Raw genomic sequence first — 27,406 nt, 5'->3', positions numbered from 1 at the left:
TTCCAGGGACCCTGTGCCAGGGCATCCCCCCCCCACAGGGAGGAATTCTTTCCCAGTATCCCATCCATCCCTGCCCTCTGGCAGTGGGAAGTTCATTCCCCCTTGTCCTATCAGCCCAATGAGGACACTGGCTTCCCTAACCTCTAACCAGCCTTGTCTGGAAATGGGACTTGTTGGGATACAGGGAGGAGGTCACTGCAGTCAGGGAAAAGAAAAGTTTCACTCCCAGATTCTTGGAAAAAAGAACCCTGTCAGTTGTTTATTTATTTATTTAGAAAGCACATACAGCGATGCACGGGGAGGGGATGGAGATGCAGACCAGGTGAGCAGAGAAATCCAGCCCAGAGGAAGAGCCAGACCCCTCCTGGAGGATCGGTAGTACATCAGTCTAGGCGAGCACTTCAGCTGCTGTACCTCTAGGTTAAAAGAAGGAGCCACGGGGAGCCTCTGAGGAGCGGGAGCTGGCGTCCCCTCGGGCAGGCTGGCTCTGTCCTGGCTCACGCCATGGTCTCCTTCCTCAGCGTGCGCCGCTGCTGGCACGTCAGGATGCTCGGGAAGGACGACTTCCCCTTCGTCCTCGACCTCTTCTTCAGCTTCTTCTGGTGCTTGAGGGAAATGCCCAGCTCCTCCATGATGGCGTTGAAAGAAAGACACTGTGGGGAGAGGGGATGGAATTAAACGCTTCCCACAGGGAGAGCCTGGCCAGAGCTGGGCCTGGCCCTGGTGGAGCCCTCAGGTGAGGGCAGTGCTCAACCTGGGCCATTGCAGAGCCCTCAGGTGAGGGCAGTGCTCAACCTGGGCCATTGCAGAGCCCTCAGGTGAGGGCAGTGCTCAACCTGGGCCATTGCAGAGCCCTCAGGTGAGGGCAGTGCTCAACCTGGGCCATTGCAGAGCCCTCAGGTGAGGGCAGTGCTCAACCTGGGCCATTGCAGAGCGGCCCGGGCCCTCACGGAGCCCTCAGGTGAGGGCAGAGCTCAACCTGGGCCCTCACGGAGCCCTCAGCACTCGGCCCGGGCCCTCATGGAGCCCTCAGGTGAGGGCAGAGCTCAACTGGGGCCCTCACGGAGCCCTCAGGTGAGGGCAGAGCTCAACCTGGGCCCTCACGGAGCCCTCAGTGCTTGGCCGGGCCCTCACAGAGCCCTCAGGTGAGGGCAGAGCTCAACCCAGGCCCTCACGGAGCCCTCAGCGCTCGGCCCGGGCCCTCATGGAGCCCTCAGGTGAGGCCAAGGCTTGGCCTCAGAAGATCCAGCTGGGAAAAAATCCCTGGACACAACAGGTGACTGCAGGGGTTTTTGCCTAACTCATCTTCCAGTGACTTTCATGTAACTTTGGCTCAACTAAAGACGTTGATGGACGTTTCTGAAATTCCCCACAGGAGCGTCCGCCATGTTTTGGTGGCTTCGTCACAAAACTTACCCTTTCTCGGTTGACCCTGGCCTTACAAAAGAAAAGATCTTGTTTTAAACACCATATACTTTAGTCACAAAAGGACCATGAGCATGCTGGAGGAAACAAAGAAGGGTTTTTTCAAGGTTTCTTTGTGGTTTAGTTATTTTTCCCTCATGAAATGAACGGACATTTCTCAAATATAGCGCAGGCCTCAATCTTCTTCTTTTCTTTGGAAAGAATCTTTTCAAATACCGTGGTGTGAAGAAAGGAGATAATTACCACAAGAATAAGGGAGATGAATGGCTTGGAAAGAAAGAAGAGATCTTCATTCTTCCCACCATCACAACATTAACAAAGACATCTGGGGTAAGTGGAAACATATTTTAAAATTCACAGCTGGAATAATTATGTATAACAGAAAGAAACATAAGTAGCCTTTAAGTGGAAGTATCTGGCTTTGCAAAAAAACGCCACAAGAATTGTTCTGTGCAAATATACATGAATAGATGATTTATATATAAAATCGAGTGATGGCAGCAGGGGGAAACAAAGCTTTAAGCTTTAACCTTATAAATAAATAAAGTGTGTGACTGGGTCTGCAGCGAGCTCCTGTGCTCAGTGTGGGGGTGAATTTTGGGTCCTGTGTGTGCCATCTCGAGCTGTGGGCTGGGCTGCACACAGCTGAGATCCCAGATCCACAGCCCAACATTCTCCTTCCCTGAGGTGCTTCATTTTTGTTCATCTACGATTCCGAGGTCAATTAAACTCCCGTTAATTGGTGCCGCTGCCCTGAGTCAATGGGCGCAGCCAGGGCGGTGCATGCTGTCCTTTCAAAAGGCAGCCGTGGTGGGCAGGCCTCTGCTGCTGCAATTGTCATTTAAATACCCTCCCTTTGTGGATGTAAACCGGTGAACCCAGCGCTCCTTCCCCCTGGAGCAGCAGGAGGAGCAGGTATGCTCCCGACCCTTCCTGTGTGCTCCAAGCTTTCCTGGAGAGCAGCACCGCTCATCCCCAAACTAATGAACCCAAAGGCTCTGAGTCTGTGGTCTCAGCTTTAACTGGTTTTAAAGTCTGGATTACAAAGTGAATCCAGAGCTTCGTGGTAACTAGGGTACTATTAACCCTTTGTAGGACGGATCAGTTTTATTTGTATTTTCCTTCCCTGCGTTTCTCACTAGCTTCCTAATGTGTTGTATTAAATCCCAGCCATTGCTCTCTGCAGAGCGCAGACAGGGATGATTTCTGCAGGTGAAAGAGTGCATTTTACTGCCTTGTTAATAGGCTGGTACTTTAATTTTCCAAAGGGATTCCCATTACTCAGACTGTGCAATAACCACAACGCCTTTCACATTCATCTCCACAAAACACCCCCCTGAAGTTCATTTTGCATGTGCAGACAGATACACAGAACATATTGTGGGGAGGTTTTAATATCTGATCTGTAGAGTGCCCAATGGCTCCACTTCCAACTGCTTTGAATTTTAAAATAATTATTATCAGGAAGACTCCAAGGTATTCTTAGGAAAAGTGGTGCACAGCCTCAGCCAGAAGGGTGTGGGGTTTATAGGAAAGCCATGGACAAGGACCATCCCCCAAGACCTCTGAGCCCAAGCCCAAGTCCTCTGAGGAGCACCTGCAAAGCAGCCTTCAAAAAGGGGGTGTTGATATTAAAATTGGATTCAAAAGGGAAATATACTGATCTTTTGTCTCATATTCAGGTGGCCAGACTGAATTGCTTTAAAATCCCCTTTTTTCCCATGCTGGTCAGTCCACTGCTGAGGTCTGCCCAGAACCAGAGCAGAGTGGGCACAGATCAATCTCTTTTACAACTTCATGATGAATTTAACATTTTGCTTTCAGACAGCTTAACTTTCTCATTCTGGCAGCGTCAAAATGCTGCCAGCCATGGCATGTAAAAGGAAATGTCATCCTTTAAAAACAGACTAGGTTCTGCTCTCTCTGTGATGTGGGACTCTTTCTCTGCGCCCTTCGGTCATGTCAGCAGCTGCTAAAGCTTAGTCATGAAGCTCCCAAATCCTTCCTTACACTCCCATGCAGAGGTCTGTGCTAAGCTTTAGGAGAATTACAGCATCAGAATGAAAAAACAAACAAACAAACAAATAAATAAATAAATAGCATAAAATGAAGTAGAAACAACGAAAAAAAAAAAGAGTTCTAGTCAGGATTTATCAATCTGTTGCTTCTGCTGCTGGGCTACCACTGAGGACAAGGCATTTTATTAATACTTTGCAAAACCAACCAAATAACAATAAAAAAGCCACCCAAACCCCTGAGTGTGGTGGAAGTGCTGATAACTGTGAAAATCTAAGGATATGGGGCAGATTTCATTCTGAGAAGAATGGAAGAAGCCCTGAGTAGCTCAGGGACAGAGGAGGAAGTGCAGAAGTCAGGATTTTTCTCCTGCACCCATAGCTGGGACACTGACCTGTGCCTTGTGCTGAAAGAAAATTGATTTATTTTCGCACAGAAGGAAAAATATCAGAAATAGTTTCTTTTAGTGAGCAAATTGCTGCTGGGACACATTGAGTATTCTGTCACACAGGTGGCATGAGGAGAGGCATATTCTGGTGGCATGAGGAGATCCCCAAATTAACTCCTTTAACCTGCCAGAGTCTATTGAGCAGTGACTGTCAAAACAGTGTGACAGTAACCCAGGGATTAATTTAACTCTTCCCCGCTTACAGAAACTGTTCCTTTGTGCTCTGTTCACAAGGAAAATCAGAAAAGCTGCTTGCTGGTCTCCCACATCACCTGAGCAGTGATGGTTTTTGATAACTGTTTCTGCAGCTAGGGATGAGGCTCTGTCGGGGATAGCAGGAGCTGCTTTGGCATTCCCCCAGGGAGCTGCTGCCAGCCTGTGGGGCTGTGTGTGGGACAGCTAAACCCAGGGAACGATGCTGTCACTGCCAGCGGGGCTGTGGGACTGACAGCTGGGACAATGTTTACTCAGCGAGTGACAGAAACACTCTGGATCCGGCACTAATCTAAGGAACAATTACAAAACCCGTCCAAGCTGCAGCCCAGAGGATTTCTTGCGTGGAGCAATGATGGAGATAAACACATTAGGCATCTTCCTTCTCCTCTGAGACCTGAGAGGAGCTGAATTTAATTAGTTTTAAGTCTCTTCTACTGGGAAGCTGCAAATAAAAAGTGTTTTCTTAAATCAGGTATTCAGAGGACCTAATTCAGGTCTTTGCTGGTGAGAGGGAGCATTTTATGGAGAGCCAAAGCTTTCAAGGCCCCATTCAAACAAGTCAAGAGACCATTCTGAGCAAGGCAATTTCTTGCAGCATCTGGAGTGCAGCATAAACTCCCACCCTGGGATGGGCAGGGGAGAATTGGAGCAGCTGAGCTGGGAGCAGCAGAGCTTTGTCACAAAGCACTCCAGCCTGCTGCCAGCAGCACTAGCACTGGGACAGGGCTCAGAGAGATCACAGGGCACTGCTCGCTCTGCCTGTCCTCAGCAGCAGGTACACGGACACCATTCAAGGGGGAGCACTTTGGGTGTGAAGGAATCCCCTCCAGCAAGGGCCCGGGCTGCACAGGGGGCAGAAATGGCCCCAGGAGAACAGAGCAGTAGCTTGTCTGATGAGCAGGAGCTCCACTGGGCAGGAAAACATAAAATAGGGCTGAGGGGAGGGAGATGAGCTGGTGACACTGATGGGAATATGGGATACAATGGAATACAGGTAAAAGGGCTTGGGAACACTGGGGTTTGCCACAGTTGATGACATCCCTCGAGCTGGCATTTCTGTGCACTTTGTGCATCTCAAATGGTTGACATATGTTTTCTGGTGGCAAAACCACATGCAGTCCATTGTCCCCTGCCCTGTCAGCCCCCGACTGGCTGAGGGCTGGAGGAAATGCAAGTGTTGTCCTCCCAGGGTGTAAAACACACCCAGTGCCAGCCTCCTGCACAGAACATGCCACCAGGGTGCAATATGCAAAGCAATGCCAGGGCTTTGCTGTCGGCATAAACTGATGCCCGACTTCCCCACAAAGGAGTTTCTCTGTTGCAAATGAACCTCGTAAATTGCTCAAACAAGACAATGGAGTTGCTCTATTAATGGTCTGTGTGGGTGTTGCCTGAGGGTGCTGCTGTTGAATATGTCCTTAATGGTTACATGACATAAAATTTAACTGATGGATCTGATTTTGTGCTATGATAGTTACTAGGAGGCTTTGAGTAATGCATTTTAAATGGAGGAATTAAAATTCATTAAATATTGACACAGGGCATAAGAGATGCCAGCTCACCATCTCTGGCAGCTCGTAACAGGGGTTCAGGCAGTTAATGGAGCCCTGCAGGGTGTTTGGGAGGTTCCTGAATTCAGAGGTTCCTGAATTCAGAGCTGCCTGGCCCACTTGCAGCAGAAACCAGGCTGGATGTTCCTCCCTGCTGTCAGTAACGAGGCTGCCACTGTTCAGCTCGGGTCGGGGAGGAGATGAAAAGGAGGGAAATCATTTTTCTTACCTGAAGCAGGCGAATTACGCCAGGAAATGACAAGGTGACAATTGCACGTGAGGGGCTGTGATAATTCTGAGAGGCTAACACGCTCTGCCGAGCTCCCTGCTGGGGGTGTAATTATTTCCCGTGACACCATTTAAACTGCCCCATTTCGGGCTTTGGCGATTCGCTCTAGATCAGCTCACCCCCTGCGTTAACCCTGCGTGAGGCTCTCCCGGACACACCTTGCTCCTCTCCTGACTACACCGTGTGGATCGAGGGCTGCGCTCGGATCCCTCGCTCCTCCCGGATTAACTTGCCACAGTCTAACTCCGTGGATAAGGTGGTGCCAGAGGTGGAGTTGGACGGGTGGGATTGCTTACACTGCAGTCCGTAAAAGAAACAAAAGGCCTTGCATGCAAGAGAAGAGAAATGGAGAAAGTAAATAAATGAACGAAGCAAAACTGAAAACAAGCATGAGAATGATTCAAAAGCCATTTAAATCAAAAGAGACTCAACTCATGGGAACAGAAAAGTCACAGATTGTGTTCAACAATGCTTTGGATTAGCTTAGTGATAACACACCCTGCACAGCATTTCCCATCTAAGCTGCTTATCTCACCAGGGGAAAGAGAAAACAATCCCAGAGAAACCAGAGAGAAACACTGGAATCGCTGGTATTGTGCTCTCCGTGAAATTGCTTCTGGAAAAGATGTGCCACATTAACTCACTTGATGATTTTAATTATTAAGCAGCACCTTGCTGAGCAGCAGCAGCGCAGGTGCAGGAATGGGGGTGTGCACACGTGTGTGCAACCCCGAATTCTGTTACTCACCCCACTTATTGCTCAGTAAATTAACACCCCTGGCCTAAAGATTTAGGTCTGCTTTAGTCCTGGCTTCAGGGAGGCAGCGCCTTGCACAGACTCCTGCAAAGTTTCCAGGCTGTTCTGCACCGTGTTAGCACTTAAACTAAACATTTTAATTATACTAAATATTTTAATTAGCTGCAACTGTTCTCCAAAATGTATTTGAGTAAACGATCTCCCGAGACAGGAACAAAACAAAGATACCAATACATTTTTTATGCATTTTATGCTAAAACGGGCTAAAGTACTAATTAGAAAGCTGCAATATGTGCAAATACATTAATCCTTTATCTCTGCCTTATCCCAAACCAGGGACCCTTTGATTGGCATGTCCTGGGGTTGCTCCATGAGCTGCATCTGTTTTTTGCGGACAGTGACACTGCTTTTGATGCAAACTGCACCTCCCAGAGCGAGCTCAAAATGTTCCTTTCTCCCCTCACTCATCCCTGCTGCCCTCGGGGAGGGTCCTTGCCTCAACAGCCACTCCTGGCCTTCATGTCACCACCCTTGTAGGATAACACCTTGGATGGGGAGGGGGAAATCCCCCATGGAAAAGCCTTTCCCACCTTAAAGTGCAAAGGGAACATAACCCTCTTCAAGGTGGATGCCTCACATCTGGGAGCCTGGAGTGACGAAATGGGAACCTTTGGGGATGCAGGGTCACCCCCTGGTCCTGCAGGTGGGGCCCCCTTGTCCCTTGGGAAAGTCCTGCTGGAGAGAAAACGAGCCAAAGAGGGCCAGAGCAAGGTCCAGGACAGAGCAGGACAAACTGCCCCGGGGCAGGAGGGGCTGGCTGACAGCTTAGGAACACTGCCAGCTCCTGCCCAGCCCTGCCTCTTTCACAGGGCTGGTGGCTCTATAAAGGGTTTTAAGGATTGATCCCTTCTCACAGAGTGCTCTAATGCTCAAGGTGTGATTTACACACAGCATTTACTTCGTTTTCCTCTGCCCTTTTAAATTGCTCATTACACTTCAGTGGAGCTATTACCAGAACTACTTTGGCTCCACAATCTTTACAGTGGCATCCATCACCTCTCAGTAGATCTCCCTGCTTTGAAGTGCATCCTTCAGCACAAGTGGTAAACCCCTGGCTTTGAAAAAAGATGCTTTCTAGAGCAAGAGGAAAATTACTTTTGGGATTTGGATGTGCTTTCCTATGTTGCTCAAGCAGCTTGTGATAATGCCATATAAAATACCCAACAGCCCTGTTGTTTTATTCCTTTCTAATGTAATTTATGCTGGAAGTCCTGAAGTTCAGGCAGAAAGTGTTTGAGAAATTAATTGCCCTTGTTCTGCACTGCCCTGCTAAGCAGCACTAATTGGACTGTGGGTGAGGCACTTCCCTGTCGTTATTAATAAATTATTTGTCATTAGAGCCAGGGCTGCCTGGCGAGAGCTCAGCAGCGGGAAATGCACGCTCCATCTCGGAGGCGTGTGCTGCAGAGCCCCGCCGTGGTCACTCACCTGCTCGATGGAGCAGGGCAGGGTCACTCACTCACCTGCTCGATGGAGCACGTGGGATCACTCACTCACCTGCTCGATGTCGCTGTTCTTGCGCGACTTGTAGATGAACTCGCCGATGGCCACGAACACGGAGAGCACCAGCCCCGCTGCCAGCACGATGAAGATGCCCCCAATGTTCTCCACCCCGAGGGCGCTGGCTTCCTTGCTGTCCTCCTCGGGGCAGCCGTTGCCTCGCCACCACTTCTCCTTCATCATGTGCAGCTTGCCCTCCTCCTGCAGCTGCAGGATGGCGATGGTGATCTTGTCCCTGTACGGGGACCCTGCAAGGGGACAGCGAGGCCTGGCAGTGCCTGGCAGCGAAGCCTGGCAGTGCCACCATCTGAGGCAGCAGCCTCCCTTGTCACAGGGGGGATTATTCCAGCTGGAAAGGGGAATCTCTGTGGGTGTCTGCCCTGGGGACTGGGAAGCAGAAGGCTGCACTGGTGCAGTTATTTGAGAATTCATGATAATTTTAGGGTCTCCTAGTGAGGTTTATTTAAGCCTCTGCAGTGGGTTTTCTTGCCAAGGCATTCCTCCACATCATATTTGAATATTGCTGTGAGCACACATTGAGAATTTCCGCTTTGCATCCCTTCTATTCACTTCAGCATCTGTTGGCTTTTCCTGCTGCCTGTAAATGAGGGCTGCCTCAGAGGAGTCCACAGCCACTCAGACACTTTCCCTTCTCATTTACACTCACAGTTCCACCTCAGCTACCTACAGCTTGTGAGAACACTGTGTGGACAAGTCCTTTTCATTTTGATTTGGAGCAATAGCGGCCCTGCAAGCTGAAAATAGGAACAATTTCATGCTTTTGCTTTGTAGGCCACCGTTTGCTAAATGATGTGTGTGCAGGCTCTGCAGCTTTATGGGCCTGGGCAGTGTCTGGCAAGGAGTGGGGTCACACTGGGTGGCTCAGTCTACTTAGATTTGCTCTCACACTGCTCAGCCTCTCCATCTTCCAAAATGCTGCAGCCTGTGTTTGTGAGAGAGACTTCTTTGTGGGACTAGGATTTTGTGATAGCAAGGAGGGGGAGCTTGCAAGAATGGTTCTGTGATTCTGTGAGATGCTGTTTGGCTCCAAAGGCACATGTGTGCTCCCAAATCCTGCCATGCTGGACTCCCTACAGCTGGAAACATTTTGAGTCTGGGCTGAAATGCAAAGCTGAAAACCCTGCAGCTATTTCTTTCCCCTTTCCCCTCCTTTAGCAGCACATTAATAAGACTTGGAAGGACAGGACACTGGGGAATGGCTTCCCACTGCCAGAGGGCAGGATTAGGTGGGATATTGGAAAGAAATTCTTTCCGGTGAGGGTGGGCAGCCCTGGCACAGGGTGCCCAGAGAAGCTGTGGCTGCCCCTGGATCCCTGGAAGTGTCTAAGGCCAGGTTGGACAGGGTTTGAAGCAATCTGGGACAGTGGAAGGTGTCCCTGCCCATGGCAGGGGTGATACTGGGGGGGCTTCAAAGTCCCTCCCAGTCCAGGCAGTTCTGTGATTCTCAGATTTTCTTCAACCTCTATTTCTCCAAAGTTTTATTTTGCTGCATGTCAAAAGTGCTGCAAACTGAACTCCATCAAGGCAAACCAAGCTTCAAGGCAGATTGTGTGCCAGAATTGAAGGGATCACGTGGGACTTCAGACAAATCTCACTGAGGCACCACTCCTTGTGCACTGAAATAGCCTTGGAAATTCGGCGTCACAGCTTCAGTTTTGCTCCTTATTTTGCCGTGTAGGACATTGTTAAAAACTCTTGTCCCATGGATGCATGTCCCCCTCTCTGCTCTCCATTTCCTTCATCCTCCAGCCTGTCTGAGGAGAACAGCGTGAGGAACATTGCAGCTCCTCTCAGCTGTGACTCCTTAGTGTCACTGTGCCAGCACTCAGCTGCTGCTGGGGCAGAGCACTGCCAGCCCTGGGCCATGCTGTGCCCACAGCTGCCAGGAGACATGTGTCACACTATCCCAAATCCATCTGGGAAGGCAGAGACCAGCACTGCTGGAGGCTGCCAGCTCTGAGAGGAAAACGTGCCCGCTGTAAGAATGATGATTTGTGTGCTTGCTGTTAAAGACACAAAAATAACAGCACAGAAAACAGGCCAGAAAGACCTCCAAAAACTGGCTTTGCACAGAGGAGTGAATTATTACCCCTGAAAACAGCAGTGCCTCGCAGAAGAGAGAGCAGAATTGTTCGTGCCTTGTCCCCTGCAATGTGTAAGGCTGCAGGACTCATCCATTTCCCCTGTCTGGAAGGACACGGCTGGGAGCTAAACTGGAGCAGCCAGAGTCACAGCACAGGACTTGTGGGGCTGTTCATTCTTTCTGGTGTTGTTTATGTTGCCATCAGGATTACCACAATTCATCTGGAGGGTAACAGGCACCTCCAGATTTCTGCACTGGCTTTTAGAGTTTGTCAAGAGTGCCTGGAGAGCTGCACTGGTGATGGTTTATTGGTGAGCTCTACCACCACCCACAAATCAATCTCCACACCTCTTTAAATATTCAGCACATTACTTATGGCCTCTGAGCTGTTAACAAACCTCTTAGGCCAAGAAATACATTTATCTACTTTCTTAGCAGTCTCCTAAGGAACTGGGAAGAGCTTTAGTGTTAGAATTACCTGCATCAGCCTGGCACTGATCCTGGAGTTAAACCTGCCCTGACACATCACAGAATCCCAGAATCATTGGGGGTGGAAGAGAACTGAGAGCACCGAGTCCAGCCTGTGGCCAGTGCCCACCTTGTCCCCAGCCCAGAGCTTTGAGTGCCACGCCCAGGGATGGGCACTCCAAACCTCCATGGGCAGCCCCTGCCAAGGCCTGAGCACCCTTTCCATGGAGAAATTCCTCCTGATGCCTAAAACTGCTGTATTTTACTTGCAGAAGAGGCTCTGATAAAATAAAACATTTCCTGGATTCAAGAATTCTCAAATTCTCCCTGTTTCTTCAGGAGCCATGAGGTGCTGTCCAGCTCCCTCCCTGGAAATTGTGGAGTCACAGGCCCCGTGGTTTTACATTCCCCTACAGTTAAGCCCTGCTGAAGATCTGGTGTTAAGGGTCACAGACAACCCTTTTTAATTTATTTTTTCCACACAGCCTCTGCAATCAATACTCTTGAATGCTCTGAGAGAAATAACAGAGCCTTGGGGGTCCCTCTGAATAGTGGCAGGTTTATCTTGTTTATGAAATCAGTTGTTTATGAGATGCTTAATGATGCTGGATTATTCCACAGTGCTTGGGGATATCTATTCCCCTGAATTTTGCAGGTTTTTCTTAACAAAAAAGTAAAGGTTCACTTCTCATACAAGAAACATCTTATAAATATATTTCACAGCTGCATTTCCAATGGCTGCACTGTCTCTGAGGATTGCCATCTGTTCCAATTATTCCTTCATTGTTCTTGGTTTAAAGTGTGGCAGTTTTATAACCGCAAGGAAACTCTTGCCATGAGTTTGTCATTCTTGTGGGTTTTAGCTTTTGTATCACTTTTCTCAGGGTGCCAGGGCTGTTCTCACATAGCCAGTGGTAAAATATACTTGGGATGTCGTGTCTGTGACAATCTGTCTGTGGGGCTCAGCACCACAAAGAATGACAGTTCCAAGTGCAGAGGTGTTTCTCCCATATTTATATCTGCTCTGTCAAGCAATGGATGAACCAATCCCCGGCTGGACAGGGCTTGGAGCAACTTGGGATAGTGGCAGGTGTCCATGTCATGGCAGGAGGTGTCACTTTGAGATTCTTTCCAAGCCAAACCCTTCTGTGGCTCCATAATTCTATGAACACAGGACAAAACCTGGCTTCCCAGTCCCAATTATGCACAAGTGCACAGCACAAACATCTGACACAATTTTTAATGCTGTACAATCAGAAGACCTTAGAAAGGGTACTGGACATGCTAGAAAAGGACTGCCAGAGAGTTCAGAGAAACTGGGAGTCTTAAAGCTCTGCATTAAAGGAGATGACTTTCTGATTTATTTCATGACCTCAGCGCAACACTGAAGAACAGCGAGGGTCAGCTGCAAGGTTCTGCATCAGGGAGATGCAGGGTTTTGAGTAAGCAGTTTTCTTTGGGGCACATACAGAATCCCAGAATGGTTTGGGTGGAAAGAGACCTTAAAGCTCTTCCAGTCAGTTGGGCAGGGACACCTTCCACTGTCCCAGGTTGCTTCAAGCCCCACCCAGCCTGGCCTTGGACACTTCCAGGGATGGGGCAGCCACAGATAATCTAGGCATCCTGTGCCAGGGCCTCAGCACCCCCCCAGGGAGGAATTCCTTCCCAATGTCCCATCTAGCCCTGGTTTTGTCAGTGTGCATCCATTCTCACATTATTCAGTCCTGTTTCTGAGATGCCAGGAGTGAATGGTTTGCCTCAGGGGACACTGCTCTGTACCCCCCAGCCCCTTACCAATGGGGGTGCCCACGCCGTAGCCCTTGGAGTCGATGAGGCCCCCGATCTGGGTGAGGTTGCAGTTCCTCTGGGTCACGTACTCGATGCTGGTGGACTCCATCAGCAGGGCGTAGTCGGTGGTGAGCACGCGCTGGATGCCCTCGTCGTTGTTCTTCACCAGCGCCGTCTGCTGCCGGCTGCTCATGAACGCCCACATCTTCTCGTACGTCGAGATTTTGGATTTCTGCCGGGGAAAAGGAGGCACAGAGTCACACCAGCACCCCAAGTGCCCTTGCCAGGTGCTCCTCAGCCTCCCCAGCCTCAATGGCGGTACCACGCCTGGAGTGACAGGGAATTGGTGGCAGGGTTTCCTTCCAGCAGCACTCCCCTCTTACTGGGCTTTATGCTGAGGAATCTCTTCTTGTTTCCCACTTTCTTTGCAGTGCCAGGAATGTAATCACTGGCCTGGCTGTGAAGTGCTCTGGAGTTTCCTGGGCCCATGCTGCTCCATGGATGGCAGCATGAAGGCAGCTGACCCAGTGCAGCTGGGCACTGCTGGCCTGGGACATTGCTGTCCTGGGACACAGCTGTCCCGGGACACTGCTGTCATTTGCTGTCCTGGGACACTGCTGTCCTGGGACATTGCTGTCCTGGGACACTCTGCTCCCGCCTGTTGGGGCACACCCACTGCTCCAAGAGCCTGGTGATGAACAAAGAATTCTTCTGCCCCTGTCTGTTCATATCACTTGCCTGAAGTCATGTGCTTCAGGGATAAAGTCTGAGGAACAGGCAAATAAACTCCTGCTTTGTGCTCCTCGTTGCAATCAGACTTGAGGACGTGATCCTTTTGCCACAGGGGTTAAGGGCAGCCTCTCCTCAGTCTCTCAAGGCCTGTCTCTGGTTTACAGCCATCTCAGCTGATTCCAGGTTCAGTTTTAAACACCAGCTTCAGGGGGATTTCTGTGAGAAGTTGATTTTCTGGTTCTTTGAGCTTTAAATGTTAATATGCCTTACCTATAAATTCAGTATCTGTGAATGTCACCTGAATTCTAGCTCAGTTTGGTGAGCCACAGGATATCACTAAACTCTGAAGGTGGTTAAGTGGCTCTCCACAAGTATTTACCATTTTTATGGTCCAGTTTGGAATATTTTTGAAATTGATGCTATGTTTATGCACTAGACTGAGCCTGACAGTGAATTTAGTAGTGGAAGAATGTATTCCTTTTTCAGAAGAGTTTGTAAGAAAGATCTTGGCTTCTCAACTTGCCAGCTCCCAATTTTTTTCCTCAGGATGGATCCTGTGCCAAATTTTGGCCTTTGAATTTTCATTAATTTCAGTGGAAACACATCTGCACTTTAGAAGGTAGGAGCTGGCACAAGCTGCAACATAGGACTAAGATCTCCTATGATGGAGGGGCAAGAAAGCAGTGGAAGATTTATGGTCATGCTGGGAACAGCGCAGGACAGCAGTCCAGAGAAATAAATATGTATGACTGCTTGTGGACGGGGAACATCTGGCCTTCAGCTGGACTTGTCCCACATTTGGCCATTCCCACAGATGGGTATGACCCTTCCCAGGGCACCCAGCCCTGTGCCTCACTCCTCAGGGTGTGCTTGCTGCTGCCGCAGCGATCCCTCCTTTCCCTGTCCCTGCCCCCAGCGCTTCAGCACTCCCGGGGACTGGACAGCTCCCGGGAAACAGGCAGAGGCTGGGATGTCGCGGCAGAGGTTCTGTGACTGTGCTGTACCCTGGGAGGAGAGCGGGAGTGGAGTAACTGCTGCCTGAGCTCCCTCCTGCTGCCCGAATTCCCTCCTGCTGCCTGAATTCCCTCCTCCTGCCTGAACTCCCTCCTGCTGCCCGAATTCCCTTCTGCTGCCTGAACTCCCTCCTGCTGCCTTCTCTCAGTTCCCAAGCCTCTCCCTGGGGTGTGTTTGTTTAGCTCAAGGAGTAGATGCACCATTTCACAGTCTGAGGAAGGCAAAGTCAGAGCTTTCCTCTGCTGACACAAGTAGCTGGTTTTGTACAGAGAGCTGCTCCTGGATTTTTTATTTCAGGTTTTGGGCAGACAAAGAAATCCTAATCGTGTGAGCATCTCGAGGTGCTTCCATAATAAAAAACCCACAGAAGTGTGGTACACTGCATTTCTCATGCATTTTCACTGTGTCACCATCCCTCTGCCAGGGAATCCATCCCCAGTTTCTGTACTGTCCTTCCTCTGTGCTTCTGTGCACATGTATTTCAGGCACAAGTAAGCTGGCACATGTAGTGCATAAATATTTAACCACCTTGTCTGAAGGTTTTCTTTTAGAAGCTCACATGCTTTAAAGCCTACATATTTCTGCCTGCAGGATTAATGGTGCAAAAAGAAATCAGTGTAAAACTAAAAACAGCTCTAGGAAATTTGTTCTGAGCTTCTCATGTACAGCTCCAGGATCTATTTCCTCTAAAAATGCAGGGATGCAACAGGATTTGAAGTTTTGTCTCTGAAGCTAAATTTGACTTCAGAATATCAATGGCAGTGAGCTTCTTTGGGCATGAAAGAGCCAGAGGAGAATCCAGAGCTTGCTTTGCTGGAATTTCTCCAGGTGGGTTTCCATCTCAGTGGAAATGTCAGCTCATCATTTCAGGAGCTCACTATAGCAAAATGCTGTAGTTGGTGTTTTCCTTTCAGCAAGGAAACATCTCTGTTCAGCCACGGCAGAGCCTTGACAGGGGCAGTTCACCCCTGGCAGCACCAGCAGGGACAGACTACGCAGAATCCCTGAATCCTGGCATGGTTGGGGTTGGAAGGGACCTCTGGAGATCACCCAGTCCAACCCCCTACCAAGGCAGGGTTTCCTGGAGCAGGTGGCACAGGAATTTTTGATTTTTGATGTTTTGGGATGTCCCGAGAGAGGGAGAGATCTCATGTCACAGATGTTGTTCTGCCGCACTGCTTCCCCCAGAGTCTCCTCCCCTCCTGAGGCTCTGTGTGTGACTCCATGAGCACCATCCTCAGACACCACAGGGAAAGCCTGATCCGGGCTCATCCTGAGCCTGGCTGACACTGCTGAGGGAGCTGCTATGTAATTCTGACTGCCACAGGATCTTTGTGCATGTATTCTGTATTTATAGCTTGTTGGCTTTTACACCGACATTTTATGAGATTATCCATTTGGTCTGTAATTAATACTAATAATTAAGAAAAAGGAAAAATACATAATTATCACAGTTGTCTACCACACAATTAGCCACAGAAAACTCTTCGCTTGCAGATGTGTTCAGGTGTGTGTGTGGCTCCTGTATTGATAGTCTGGGTAATATGACCATGGAGCATTAAAAAAAGGGACAAACAAGCTTGCATTTTCCTGTGGAATTACCACGGTGCAAATGTGGCTTTCAGAAGGGGAAGCAGACTTTTCCAGCTGCTTTTTAATGAAGTGGCTGGGAGGAAATAGCATCCCAGCTGGAGGAGAATATCCCCATATCCATGCCCTTGCTCCCATCAGAGGCAGATGGGTTTACCCCTCGCTGCACTCCACTGCCAGGCTGGTTTTCCACATGTCCTGGGGGAAACCTGCTGGGTTTTACATTCCTGGTGCTGAAGGATCCCCTGAGGCTGAAGTACCTGCTGTATTTACCTTCTCCAGTCTCTCAGGATGCTGTGGTTGTGGCTGTGGGTGAATTATTTATTTACCCACCCCTCCAATCCCTCAGGATGCTGTGGCCCTGGCTCTGGGTACCTGGTGTATTTATCTTCTCTAATCCCTCAGGATGCTGTGGCCCTGGCTCTGGGTACCTGGTGTATTTATCTTCTCTAATCCCTCAGGATGCTGTGGCCCTGGTTATGGGTGAATGATGCAATTCCCTACCCCTGCAAATCCTGGGGATGCTGTGGCCCTGGTTTTGGGTGAATGCTGCATTTCCCTGTCCCTGCAATCTCTCAGGATGCTGCGGCCCTGGTTGTGGGTGAATGCTGCATTTCCCTGTCCCTGCGATCCCCGGGGATGCTGCGGCTCCGCCTCCCGGCCCCGCTGGAGCGCCGGGAGCGGCTCCGGCCCCGCGGCTGCGGCCCCGGGCTGCCTTACCTTGAAGAAGGTCATGGTGGATCCGTCCCTGACAGCCCCGTACTCTATCTTGGTTTGCTTGGCCAGGTCATCTGCCGAGTCGATGGGAGATTCCATCCTTTCCACAGTCAGGAAGGCAGCCAGGTTGGCAGTATAGGATGAGATTATGATTAAGGTGAAAAACCACCATATTCCTCCAACTATTCTGGTGGAAAGAGCTTTGGGCATCAGCTCTGATCCTGTTACAACACCATCAAAACAATCACATTAAAATGAGGCTTTCCTGATACCACAGCCTGGTTGTAGGCACAGAATGCTTTTATGAGCTGTAGCATGATAAAATGATTTCAACAATAATCTCACAGATGCACAGCTGACATTTATAATGGTAACACACTGGGAAGGGGATGTGTGCCATGATACATGACAAATGGAATTATCCTTGGGTCTAAGCCCCTTACCTCTCTGAGCTAACCAGCCTTGTGATATTAATCTTGTACATCCCCAGCAAGCTACTCTGGTACTTCTGTTTGCTTCTGGAGCCCCTTTGTGCCCGTACACTGCAATCAATTTTGTAACCAGAGCTCTTTAGCAAACGCTTTTCTGCTCACAGCTGCCTGGTAGAAATACCTCACAGGAGGAGCCTGCCCCGTGCATCCTATTGACACATCTCAGCACCAACAGGGAGATCAATGCAGCTCCAGTCACCTCCACTGAGCCTCAGTTCAGCCCCCACAAAACCTCTTCTAGCAACGTGTGCTTCACATTTGAGAAACCAGAGGGTCCGTGGGCACATCCCTGGGATCCTCAGGGCGATGCAAAGCTTTGGACAGTGAATTTAGCACATTATTCTGAACAGGTTTGAGCAGCTCTCTGCCTTTGCCATAAATCCCCACAGAGCAGCACATGTTACCTGCACTGCAATGGTTTCCAGGCACTCAGATAACCTCTATTTCGGCCACAGAGATTCTCAGGTTTCTAAGCATTCTGAGGCAAATTTTCTGCTCTTTAACTGGGGGGCCGTTCCCTCTGTGCATAATGTGGGATTTGAGGATCTGGTTCACCAAAGCCACCTGAGTAATTTAACTTCAAAGTAAGGTTTTTGCATCATTATTTTGCTGATGAGGGATGGACTTAAGAAAATCCTTAAGAGCCTGTGAACAGAGTGCTCAGGGCTAAAGCTTTTGTTTTGACAAACGTTTTTCTATTACTGGAAAAACATGTTGACATATTATATCTCCTCAGCTATTCACTGAGTTCTGCAAGAAATTTCAACATTGCAGAGAACATTTTCAGACTTTGCAAAAACTCTGAATGTGACTTTTGGGGCAGAGACCGAAAGGGTAAAACCTTCCCCACCAACCAGCAAACAGATTGGAGCTGTATTTGTAAACACAGAGCTGTGTCTCTTAAAGGTCAGAGCTAAGCTTAGCCCAAGGGTTGGAGTGTGTTGACAGAACTGCCAAACAGCGAGAGCAGTCTGAAGGCAAAAACTCTCACTTGAAATTTTCCAGGCCAAATGGAGGTGTTTCCAGAGCTGTAGCTCTGCCTCGGTTTGTGTTTGAGTTTCTGCTGTACTTTCTTGCTTTACTGATTGGATTTTTTTTTTTTGTTTTAATACAATGGAATATTTCCTTGTAGCTCTCTATTTCTAAACTGGGGTTGAACTGCAGAAGCTGTGCTCATTCAGGTCATCCTGAAGGGATTCTTGCTTTTAAGCTTAGGCAGCCATACAAACAGAATTGCTGCACTTGGCCCCTGATGCTGTGCACACACATGGAACGTGCCAGCGCTGCTCAGGAGAGGATGGAGAATCCCTGTGTGCTGCACTTGTGGGGTGAGAAGCCAAACCTCCTGTGATTTCCTGCAGCAAAACATGGTTTGTGGGAAAGAACACACTCAGTTCCCACCCTGGTAATCCTGCCCTGAGTGACTGCTCTGGTGAGGTGAGAGCAAACCCTGCTCCTGGCTGAGCTGAGTGGGGCAGCATCTCGTTTTTCCCATGGTTATTCCAGGGTTCACCTTTCCAAGTGCCTCGGTTCCAGCAAAAAGCATTGGTTTATCCTAGAATAATAGAGTGGCCTGGGCTGGAAGGGACCTTGAAGATCACCCAGTGCCACCCCTGCCATGGCTTCCCACTGTCCCAGGCTGCTCCAAGCCCTGTTCAGCCTGGCCTTGGACATTCCAGGGATCCAGGGGCAGCCACAGGGGCTCTGGGAATTTTATCCCAGTCCCTCCCTGTCATCCCAGGGAGCAGTTCCTAATTCCCAATATCCCATCTAACCCTGCCCTTTGTCAGTTTAAAACCATTTTCCTTTGCCCTCATGAGAAGTTCCTCTCCAGCTCTCCTGGAGCCCCTCAGGCCCTGGAAAGGGCTCTGATGAGCCTCCTCTGGGCTCTCTGCAGCAGCTCCAGGTGCTGCTGCTGTGTCCCCAGGGCTGCAGGTGGGCTCTCACCTGGGCTCAGGGGCAGAATTCCCCCTCCTGCTGTCCAGGCTGGGGGATCAGCCCAGATCTGCTGCATCCCGCCCTGCTCCACCTGGGCACTCCCTGCTCCTGCCTGCCCCGCTCCTGGCTGAGCTGAGCTCTGAGGCACAGCTCTCCTTTCTGACAGTGACAGCTTCCCTGGATGGATTGGATGAAATGTGCCCTGTTTGGATGCTTTCGGAGGATGCAAACACATCTGAGACTTCCAGGGAAAAACAGGGGAAGCAGCATCTAAATCAAAATGTTGCCAGCAAGACTCGGGGGCAGAGACAATACTTGCTGAAATCTCTCTAGTGCCTTTTTATGGCAGACATGACAGCCAATCCTGATCCAGACTTTGCTCACGCTCTGTAGAAAAGAGAAAGTCTGATCATCACATTTTAAAATTTAATCACAAGTGGCTTCCAGTCAAGCATAACGAGCAGCTGCTGCCAAGGAGGAGGAGTGCAACGCTAGACCCAGACTTCCACCACCGCTCCCATCATGTCCAAACTCTTCACGTGACCATGAGGCACAGACAATCACACCACAAGTTTGCACATGGAAACATTTGTGTTGCCTTACAAATGTTTTCTTTTGCCTTTCTTTCTTTTTCTCTCTTTCTTTTGTTTTGTTTTGAATCTCGTTAAAAGACAAGCAGAGTCTGGTTGGGGCTGACTGTCATGTACCCAAGGTAGTGGTAACGAGCAGACACTGCATCCCACAGTTTGCTGTGGATGATGGTAAACTCCAAAAAAGGCAGGACAGGAAACACAAAATCCTGGGGCACTTTCACACACAGGGCAACCACAGTTAGATACACACACCTGCCTGATACTGTAAAACCTCAGCCTGCGTTTTACTGACAAATTGGAGGGAAAACAAAACAAAAAAGCTCCAAAACAAAGCAGAAATGCTCTTCTTTCATCCAACCTCCTTCAAAGCAACTTCTGTGGGGAAGCTCTGTATCCTCTCAATACAATAATGCACCACTAAAAGCAAGTGCCTCTTAGGTAAATACAAACTTTATTCTCTACCACATCTAGGAAAAAATCCTCTTTATTTTTAATTTTTTTTTACTCATGTCTGTTAAAGAGGAAAGAATAAACTGTACCTGTATGAATGCAGAGATGGTTTTACATTCCTCACTTAAATGCTTAGGAATTTAATACCAAGGTACTGCTGGGCTTTGCCTTTTTGGTTGTCGTGGGATGGGGTCTTTTTTGTTCAGCTTTGATTCAACTTGAAATGTTTGTCAGAAAACATTTTCTCTCTTTTCAGTGGACCCCAGTTTTGGTGAAAAGTGATTTAATTGGAAACTTTGGAACATAAATGCCATAAACAAATGTGTTTAGTTCATAGATCTATTTGACTTCCCACATGGAGTAAGCTTCAGTGCCCATTCTTGGCATCTGAATAAAATGTCAGCTGTTCCCAAAATCATCAGTAACAGGGGCTTGTGACCAGGTTAAGTTAAGGCTTCTAGGGTTGGATGATTTACAGGATAGGGCTCATACCTGCAGAAAAGCCATAGAAAACCAGGGTTTGGTGTTGGTTTTAAACAACATGTTTGACAAGTGCCTACAAACTCAACAACCCTTCTGGAGAAAGAGCATCTTTCCCTGTTTGGCAGCTGGAACAGTTCTTCTAGGGCAGCTAAGGCTGTTTGTGTTGGGATGGAGCCCAACATTTTCCTGTTGTCAAACCTCTAATACCAATAAACTCAACTTCAGCACGAGGCACTTCATATCCCTCTTGCAATTAAATTCCATTCCAGCTGCACAATTCTCATGCTCCCCTTTCTCTCAGATGCTCGCCCTCCTTCCTCCTGGCCTGGGCTGCAGAGTTCCCCAGTGGCAGTGGCCCTTGGCTTCCCTCCCCTGTGCTACCCTGCGTGTGTGAGATCAGGTTTTACAGTACATGCTGCGTTTACAGAGGGTGGAGTTTACCAGCACAGAAGCCCTTGAGCAGACTGTGGGACGTGTGCGAGAACGAAGTGTAACCGGTGTACCTTGCTGCATGAGAGCTCCAACTCCAAACCAGAAACTATTTAGTAAAGTAAAATTGTTTTCCACCACATCTGAGTCTGGGTTGCACGGGTGGGGGTTATACCACTCGTATGGTGTAAACCTGTGGCAGTCAACAGAAACAGTCTGTAAACATCGAGCAGAGGACACACAGCAAACCTGCTGAGCAGCGCGCCCCGGCACGGCACCACACAGGCAACGGGCACGGGAGAGCCTGGCACGGGGGCTGACCCAGGCCAAAGGAGAGCTTGGCATGAAGGGTGTCCTGGGACATGGGCACTGCCCCGTGCCAAAGGAGAGCTTGGCATGTAGGGTGTCCCCAGACATCAGCACGGACCCGTGCCAAAGGAGAGCTTGGCATGAAGGGCATCCCTGGACATCAGGACTGCCCTGTGCCAAAGGGGATCTGGGCATGAAGGGTGTCCTGGGACACTGGCACTGCCCTGTGCCAGGTGAGGATCAGCTGTGGAGCGATGGATGGCACGCTGCTGGGCCTGGCATGGGGCTGCTGCTCCTGTCCTCCCTGCCGCGGCCCCACGGCTCCCTGCCCCACTCACAGGGCACTGCTGGGAGCCATGGGCTGCTCCTGGGGTGCACTTTGGGAATAAGGAAGGAGCAGCAGCCCTGTCAGGGCAGCACCCCTCACTGCTGGTGTGTGCTGGACGTGCTGTCCCTGCAGCAGCACTGCCCAGCATTCCCAGAGTCACGGGCTGTTCTGAGCTGGCAGGGACCCAGCAGGAGCATGGAGGCCCCCTCTGGAGCAGGTGCCATTCAGGACCAGCCCCACAGGCTGGGCATTCAGAGCACCCTGCTCTCCCCAGCTTGGGAGGCAGCTCCCCACGGCACAGGGACACGGGATGGGCACTGCCGGAATGGAGCTGCACAGGCATCCCTGGAAGAGCTCTGGGCTGAGCACACAGCCAGCAGGAGCACCCCGAGGACTGCTCCTCCTCAGTGTGCCCACTCTGGCTGCCCAGTGCCACGCGGCTTCCTCATGGAACATGCGGATGCAGCTTTAATTGACAACCTCACCCAACACATTCTAATTACTGTTGCAACAATATAATTAAGCATTGAATTTATGCACGGTTGCGAGCGGAGCGCCTTGCTTGGCTGAAGTAATGAAGTCTGGTAATAATGAACCCGTTAATTGGGAGAGGATGTAGCTTAGGATGCCATCAGCTGCACAATACCCAGAATGAGAGTATAAAGAATCATGACAAAAGACAAAGTTTCCAGGTTCAAGTTACAACAGTTCTGCGCGCACTCATCAAAAGAAAAGCAATTCCCAAGTTAGATGTTTCAGATTTCTGCTGTAATAATGGAAGCAGGTGTTGTGGAGTGACCAGACTCGGCTCATGCACACATAGGGAAACACATCCTTCACAAGAGACCCCCAGTTAGGAGCAGTAGGTTTCCAACAGCCCTAGGAGTGAAGAGTTTCCCCCACAGCATTCACACAGGGCAGGAAGAAGAATAAATCCCTCTGCCTGACCTGCCTGGGAAGCCCAAGGCTGGAATTTTGCAGGGTTTCAGAAAACCACCACATTCAGCAAGCTGGAAAGAAATGTCTCCATCACAGAAAGAGCAAAAGGGCCATGAAATTCTGGCAGCAAGGCCTTGTTTCCAGACTGGGAAGGTTTTTCTAGCCCTGGGTACATATTTCAATGTGTTAGTAGGGTGTATGCCTTTTTTACACCTCAAAACAAAAGCTGATTTTCTTCTTGTGTTTCTGTTGCTGCGCCGAGTTCTGGTTTACAGTTCAGAAGAATTCACTGCTCAGACCTTCTGCTTCCCTGCCTTTTTCCCCCCTGCTTTTCTCCCTCCTCAGCAGCTGTGCTGAGGTTTCTGATAAAGTTGAGATGCTCAAGGTCACCCAAGCACCTTTTTCCACAGGGTCTGTGTGACATTATTGACTCAGCTACTTGGCTCTACCTTCACTGACGTAACAGCACAGCTGAGATGGCATTAGCAGAAAGGGAAATTTTGGCAGAAAACACCTTATTCATCCACTGGCAGTGTACTTGGAACAGAGCTTTGCCAGACTGCAACCCTTCACAGCGATAAAAACTTCAGTGTTTGAGTTTAAAAATTAATGTAACAATGACAGGGCTATGCAAGGCTCAGAGACAAATGAGAAATTATTCAGCTGCTGAAAAGTTGAAAGAAATGACAGGAGGATTATACCAGTCTGTGCAAATTATTCCCAAGTATTTGTTTTCCAGGAACTGATGTCAAAATGTGGGTAGCCATGTAATTTACTGTGACAGTGCTAAGAAGTGGATGGTTTCTGGAGTTATTAAAAGCAACCAATATTTGCTGAAACACTTTGCAAATCTTACAGAAATCTTGGTGTATTTGGAGACACGGACAGGTCTCGATGTGGGTTTCAAGAGCACCTTAGCTTAAAGTGTATAAATCTAAATTAACATGAACACAATTGCACTTCTTCAGTCCATACAGCTGAATCTAACTAGGCAGTGCTTTCAGGCCTCAGCTGAAGGAAAGCATTTGTGTTCCCTTCCACTGTTCTGAGGTGCAGAGGGCTGAGGGATGTTTTCAGTCTTGGCACACAAGTACAGAAAAGTCAGTCTGCCAGAGAGCAGCAGATTTAAGATTAGTCATGACTGAGATCATGGGTTGTGTACAGTGGAGTGATTATTTATGGTGCAGTGAGGCACTGCAGGAGCCCGTGGGAAGCGGTGAGTGACTGCACACAGCCCCACAGCTGCTGGGGAGGGATCAACTCCTCTTTCACCTCAGGCCACCCCTGGGAGGTTAACCCGTGGCCTCTGCTCCTCTAATGCACTGAACCAGTCTGGGTGCAAGAGACCTCTGAGGTTGGGCCTCCAGCAAAACTAGGTTCACCTTTTGGGTCTTTTACCTGTGACCTGTGTGCACCGTGAGTGGAAAAGAGAAATGCCTACATGCAAGTAACAAACTGCTTTTCAGCACATGTCTGCTGGGGTGGTGCCTCCTGATGCCTCCTGTGGGATATTTCACTTGGAGCAGCCCTTAAAGAAAGCAAAACCTCAGTGCAATACAGAAAAGCAGTGTTGATGAGAAAAGACCAAGGCTTTGCAGAAAGCTTTTAGGACTGGATAACCTCCTGAGGATGGTACTCCAGAGCCCATCCAACACCTGTGAGGGGAGAAGCTGTGGGTGCATCCAGAACTCTGCCCTGGCCTTACCTGGCAATGACAAAGAGGACACAGCTGACTCCAAGGCAGGCCAGGAGAACATACATCCAAATATCTGGAGAGAGAGGGTTTAAAAAGGAGAAAACGCCGGGGTTGGTCCCGTTGGGCTTCCGGTACAAGATGCTGATTCCCAGTGTCATGAAGGGCTTGGAGAAATCAATCACTTTCTCTCTGACATAGGTAATGGTGAGAGGAGCAACAGCCAGGTCAGCTTTCTGGAAGCACAGAAGGGAAAACACTCATCTCCTTCATGTTCAGCAAACCCACTGCAATGCCCTCAGCTTCTTTCCTGAGCATTAAAAAACAAACCACCTTTGGTTCAAATTCAACAAAATCTAACATTCCTAGGGTATTTTGGGAGGGGGTGTGACATTTCATTTTCTCTTCTTACAAGGCAGGTGGACATTTGGGACATGGCCACTGCTGGACATTTCCCCCCAACATCTGCAAACTGCTCATTCAGACGTTCCTACTCTGATGGGTGGCAAAACAGACACAGCAGTGGCTCCAGAAGGTGAAAACCACAGCAAAGATTTCAGATACAGAATACCCCAGGCAAAAGGAGAACAGAGAGAGAAGAAGGGTTCAGTCTTACATGGTCTATGAGCTCCTTGACCATTCCATTCCACTCTCCCTTGTCATTCTGGGCTCCGTATTTGCCGTCAGAAACGAGTTTGACCTCATAGATGAAGCCTAAAATGTTTGACAGCTCCTTCAGCAGGTCCAGGCAGTACCCCTCGAACCTGTCATTGCCATACAAGGGCTTGTCAGACTTCTTGTACATCACATAGGGATCCTCCTGCAGGAAAACACAGCAGACAGGCAGTGAGAGATGTGAGCCTTGGCTCGGATTAGATCACTTTCTCTACACGATGCTAATATTTTCCACAGGGATTGCAAGTACATGGAAACCAGCAATTTACTGTGTGCGTTAAAAGCTCTTCTAGGTGCGTTAACAAACTCACTGAATGAATTAGTGATGAGCATAGGGGCCCTAATTTTCAGTGGAATGGACCATTTGGGGCTCCCAGGAGCTTTAATTCCAGTTGTGCCCAGCAGCTCCAAACTCAGACCCAGGGTCTGGATCCTACATTGTCCCACTCCAAGGGACAGGAAGGGATACTGAAGGAGAGAGGATCCCAAATAACAGAAGAAAACCCATCAGGGGAAACTAGCATTTTGTATTCTGTGAAAAATAAGCCTTTACAGAGAAAAATCTTCAAATGGAGCAAAGAGGGAATGGAGAACAGCAAAGGCAGGTTGCAAAGTACATTTTTGCTTTCCCTTTCACAGGATTTTGGATAGAAGAAGATCTGGGCAAGTAGTTTAATGTGGCAAAACACCTGTGTAGTAGTAGGCACATAGTGTAGAAGGAGCCTTTGACCTCTTTTCCTCCTCCTGAGGAACTCGGCAGAGCAATTGAAAAAAAAATGGCATTACTGGGCATGTATAGAGCACAATGCAGAGCAGCTCCTGAATATCCAGTTAAACCTTTTCCATTCCTCACACAATGTAAGCACAATGACTCAATCTGTCTGTCTGCTGTTTACCATTTCCCTTCAGCCCCCTTGGTCTCCTTTCCAGTAGAACAAAGGCTGTATGAGCAGTGACTGCGAAGCTGAGTGTTTGTGAGTGTTCCTTCTTCTGGGAGGAAAAGCGCGCAGGGTTCGTCTGAAACGCTGGAGAAGGGGAAACAATTTTGGAGGCAGAGGCTCTGGGAGCCTTCCAGTGGCAGTGTTGTGTTTTGGAGTGAATCTCATGTGTGTGTGTGGATCCTGAGCCTGAATGGAGCTCAGCAGCCTTACCAGGATGGTGGTGACGATGAGCGTGCGGTTGGCCAAGGAGTCCGTGATGTTGGTGGAGCGGTCCTTGTTGCTGTCCGTCATGTTAAGGCCACTGTAGGAGTTCCAGACCCCAATCTGCACACAGGAGAGTGGGTCAGAGGCTGCCCTAATCCCCCAAACCCCCAGAGCACTGCCCTCCGGGCAGCAGCTCGGAGAAAGGCAGCAGCACCACGGGCTGATTCAGAAACCCCAGGCAATGACTGCAAAATGCATAATGCTAACCCAGGAGCACTGAGAGTGTGAGGCTTGGCAGAGCAGTGCTGGGGTGGCCAGCTGGCTACTAAAGTGGAATATGCTGGCTTTGTTCCCTGATAAAAAAAAAAAAAGTCAAATGTCTATTTTCATGAGGTAATAAAATTTTTGTTGATGGTGGAGTTGAGACATATGGCAAGACCACTCTGTTCTGATAGAACAGGTTAAAAGCCTGAGTAGATACCTTGGAACTGACTGATGGATGCACTGGCCTTTTGCTTGCCCTGTGCCTTCAGCAGGTTTAGCAAAGATTATTCTGTCATTGCTGGACTTCTGGATGTGCCAGAGCTATCAAGGTAGTACATTTCATACCCCGAGCAGTATTTGCTCAGCAAACATCAGTGGCCAAAGGCAAATTCCTTTCCAGCCCTGGAGACAGTGAAAACTCCTAGTATTTACTGTCCAATTGAAAGCCCCCAGGGAAGATATTTGTCATTTCAGTGGATTTGGATCTACGCCGTGGGGGCAGAAATTATAACCATGTTATTTCTTCACATCAATATTTACCCAACTTAAATGCAGGCTGGAAGCATCTCCAGTGTTTTTGCCTTTGGATTTTCATGCCCAGCCTGGCTGAGGGCTGATGTGAGGAGCTCCAGGGGAGGAGCTGGCTCAGGCAGTTTGATTTATGCTGGGCATTGTGGAGAGCATAACCATTTCAAGCAAACCTGGGGTTTGTGTCCCCAGGTGCCACTGCTTTTGCCCCTCACAAACTTTTTTTCCAAATTCTTAATGGGGACACCCATGCCGTTAAAAATAAAAGTTTATGCCAAGCCAATGTTTGTCAGTCATTCCCTTTGTTTCCAAAAGTAGATCAGGTTGGGAAGCTGATCTGGAAAGTGCACAGATTCACAAAGGAGATAAAATGTTGGCTATTATGGAAGCCTGAGCCAGGAATACAGTAAATATCCAGTGTCCTTGGATTTGCACCAGGGTGGGTGAGCCCTTCTGCTCACTGCTGC

The 27,406-nt window shown here is 49.1% G+C and overlaps 1 protein-coding gene across 1 annotated transcript in view; it reads right to left on the bottom strand.

Moving 5' to 3' along the window:
* Positions 1 to 233: 233 nt before the first annotated feature.
* GRIK1 (glutamate ionotropic receptor kainate type subunit 1) overlaps positions 234 to 27,406 on the bottom strand; it is a 51,895-nt gene continuing 24,722 nt past the window's right edge. The window contains exons 8-15 of the mRNA XM_031064782.1: positions 26,154 to 26,267; positions 24,944 to 25,147; positions 24,340 to 24,563; positions 21,133 to 21,251; positions 16,678 to 16,895; positions 12,628 to 12,853; positions 8,259 to 8,509; positions 234 to 653 (exon numbers count right to left, since the gene is read on the bottom strand). Of these exons, the coding sequence (XP_030920642.1) occupies positions 498 to 653; positions 8,259 to 8,509; positions 12,628 to 12,853; positions 16,678 to 16,895; positions 21,133 to 21,251; positions 24,340 to 24,563; positions 24,944 to 25,147; positions 26,154 to 26,267 (1,512 nt within the window). The 3' untranslated portion in view covers positions 234 to 497. The remainder of the gene's footprint in view (positions 654 to 8,258; positions 8,510 to 12,627; positions 12,854 to 16,677; positions 16,896 to 21,132; positions 21,252 to 24,339; positions 24,564 to 24,943; positions 25,148 to 26,153; positions 26,268 to 27,406) is intronic.

This window comes from Geospiza fortis, unplaced genomic scaffold (assembly GCF_000277835.1).
Source record: "Geospiza fortis unplaced genomic scaffold, GeoFor_1.0 scaffold1532, whole genome shotgun sequence".
NCBI lineage: Eukaryota > Metazoa > Chordata > Aves > Passeriformes > Thraupidae > Geospiza > Geospiza fortis.
The sequence above is the reverse complement of the archived record's forward strand: the minus strand, read 5'-3'. Positions and strand labels throughout refer to the sequence as shown.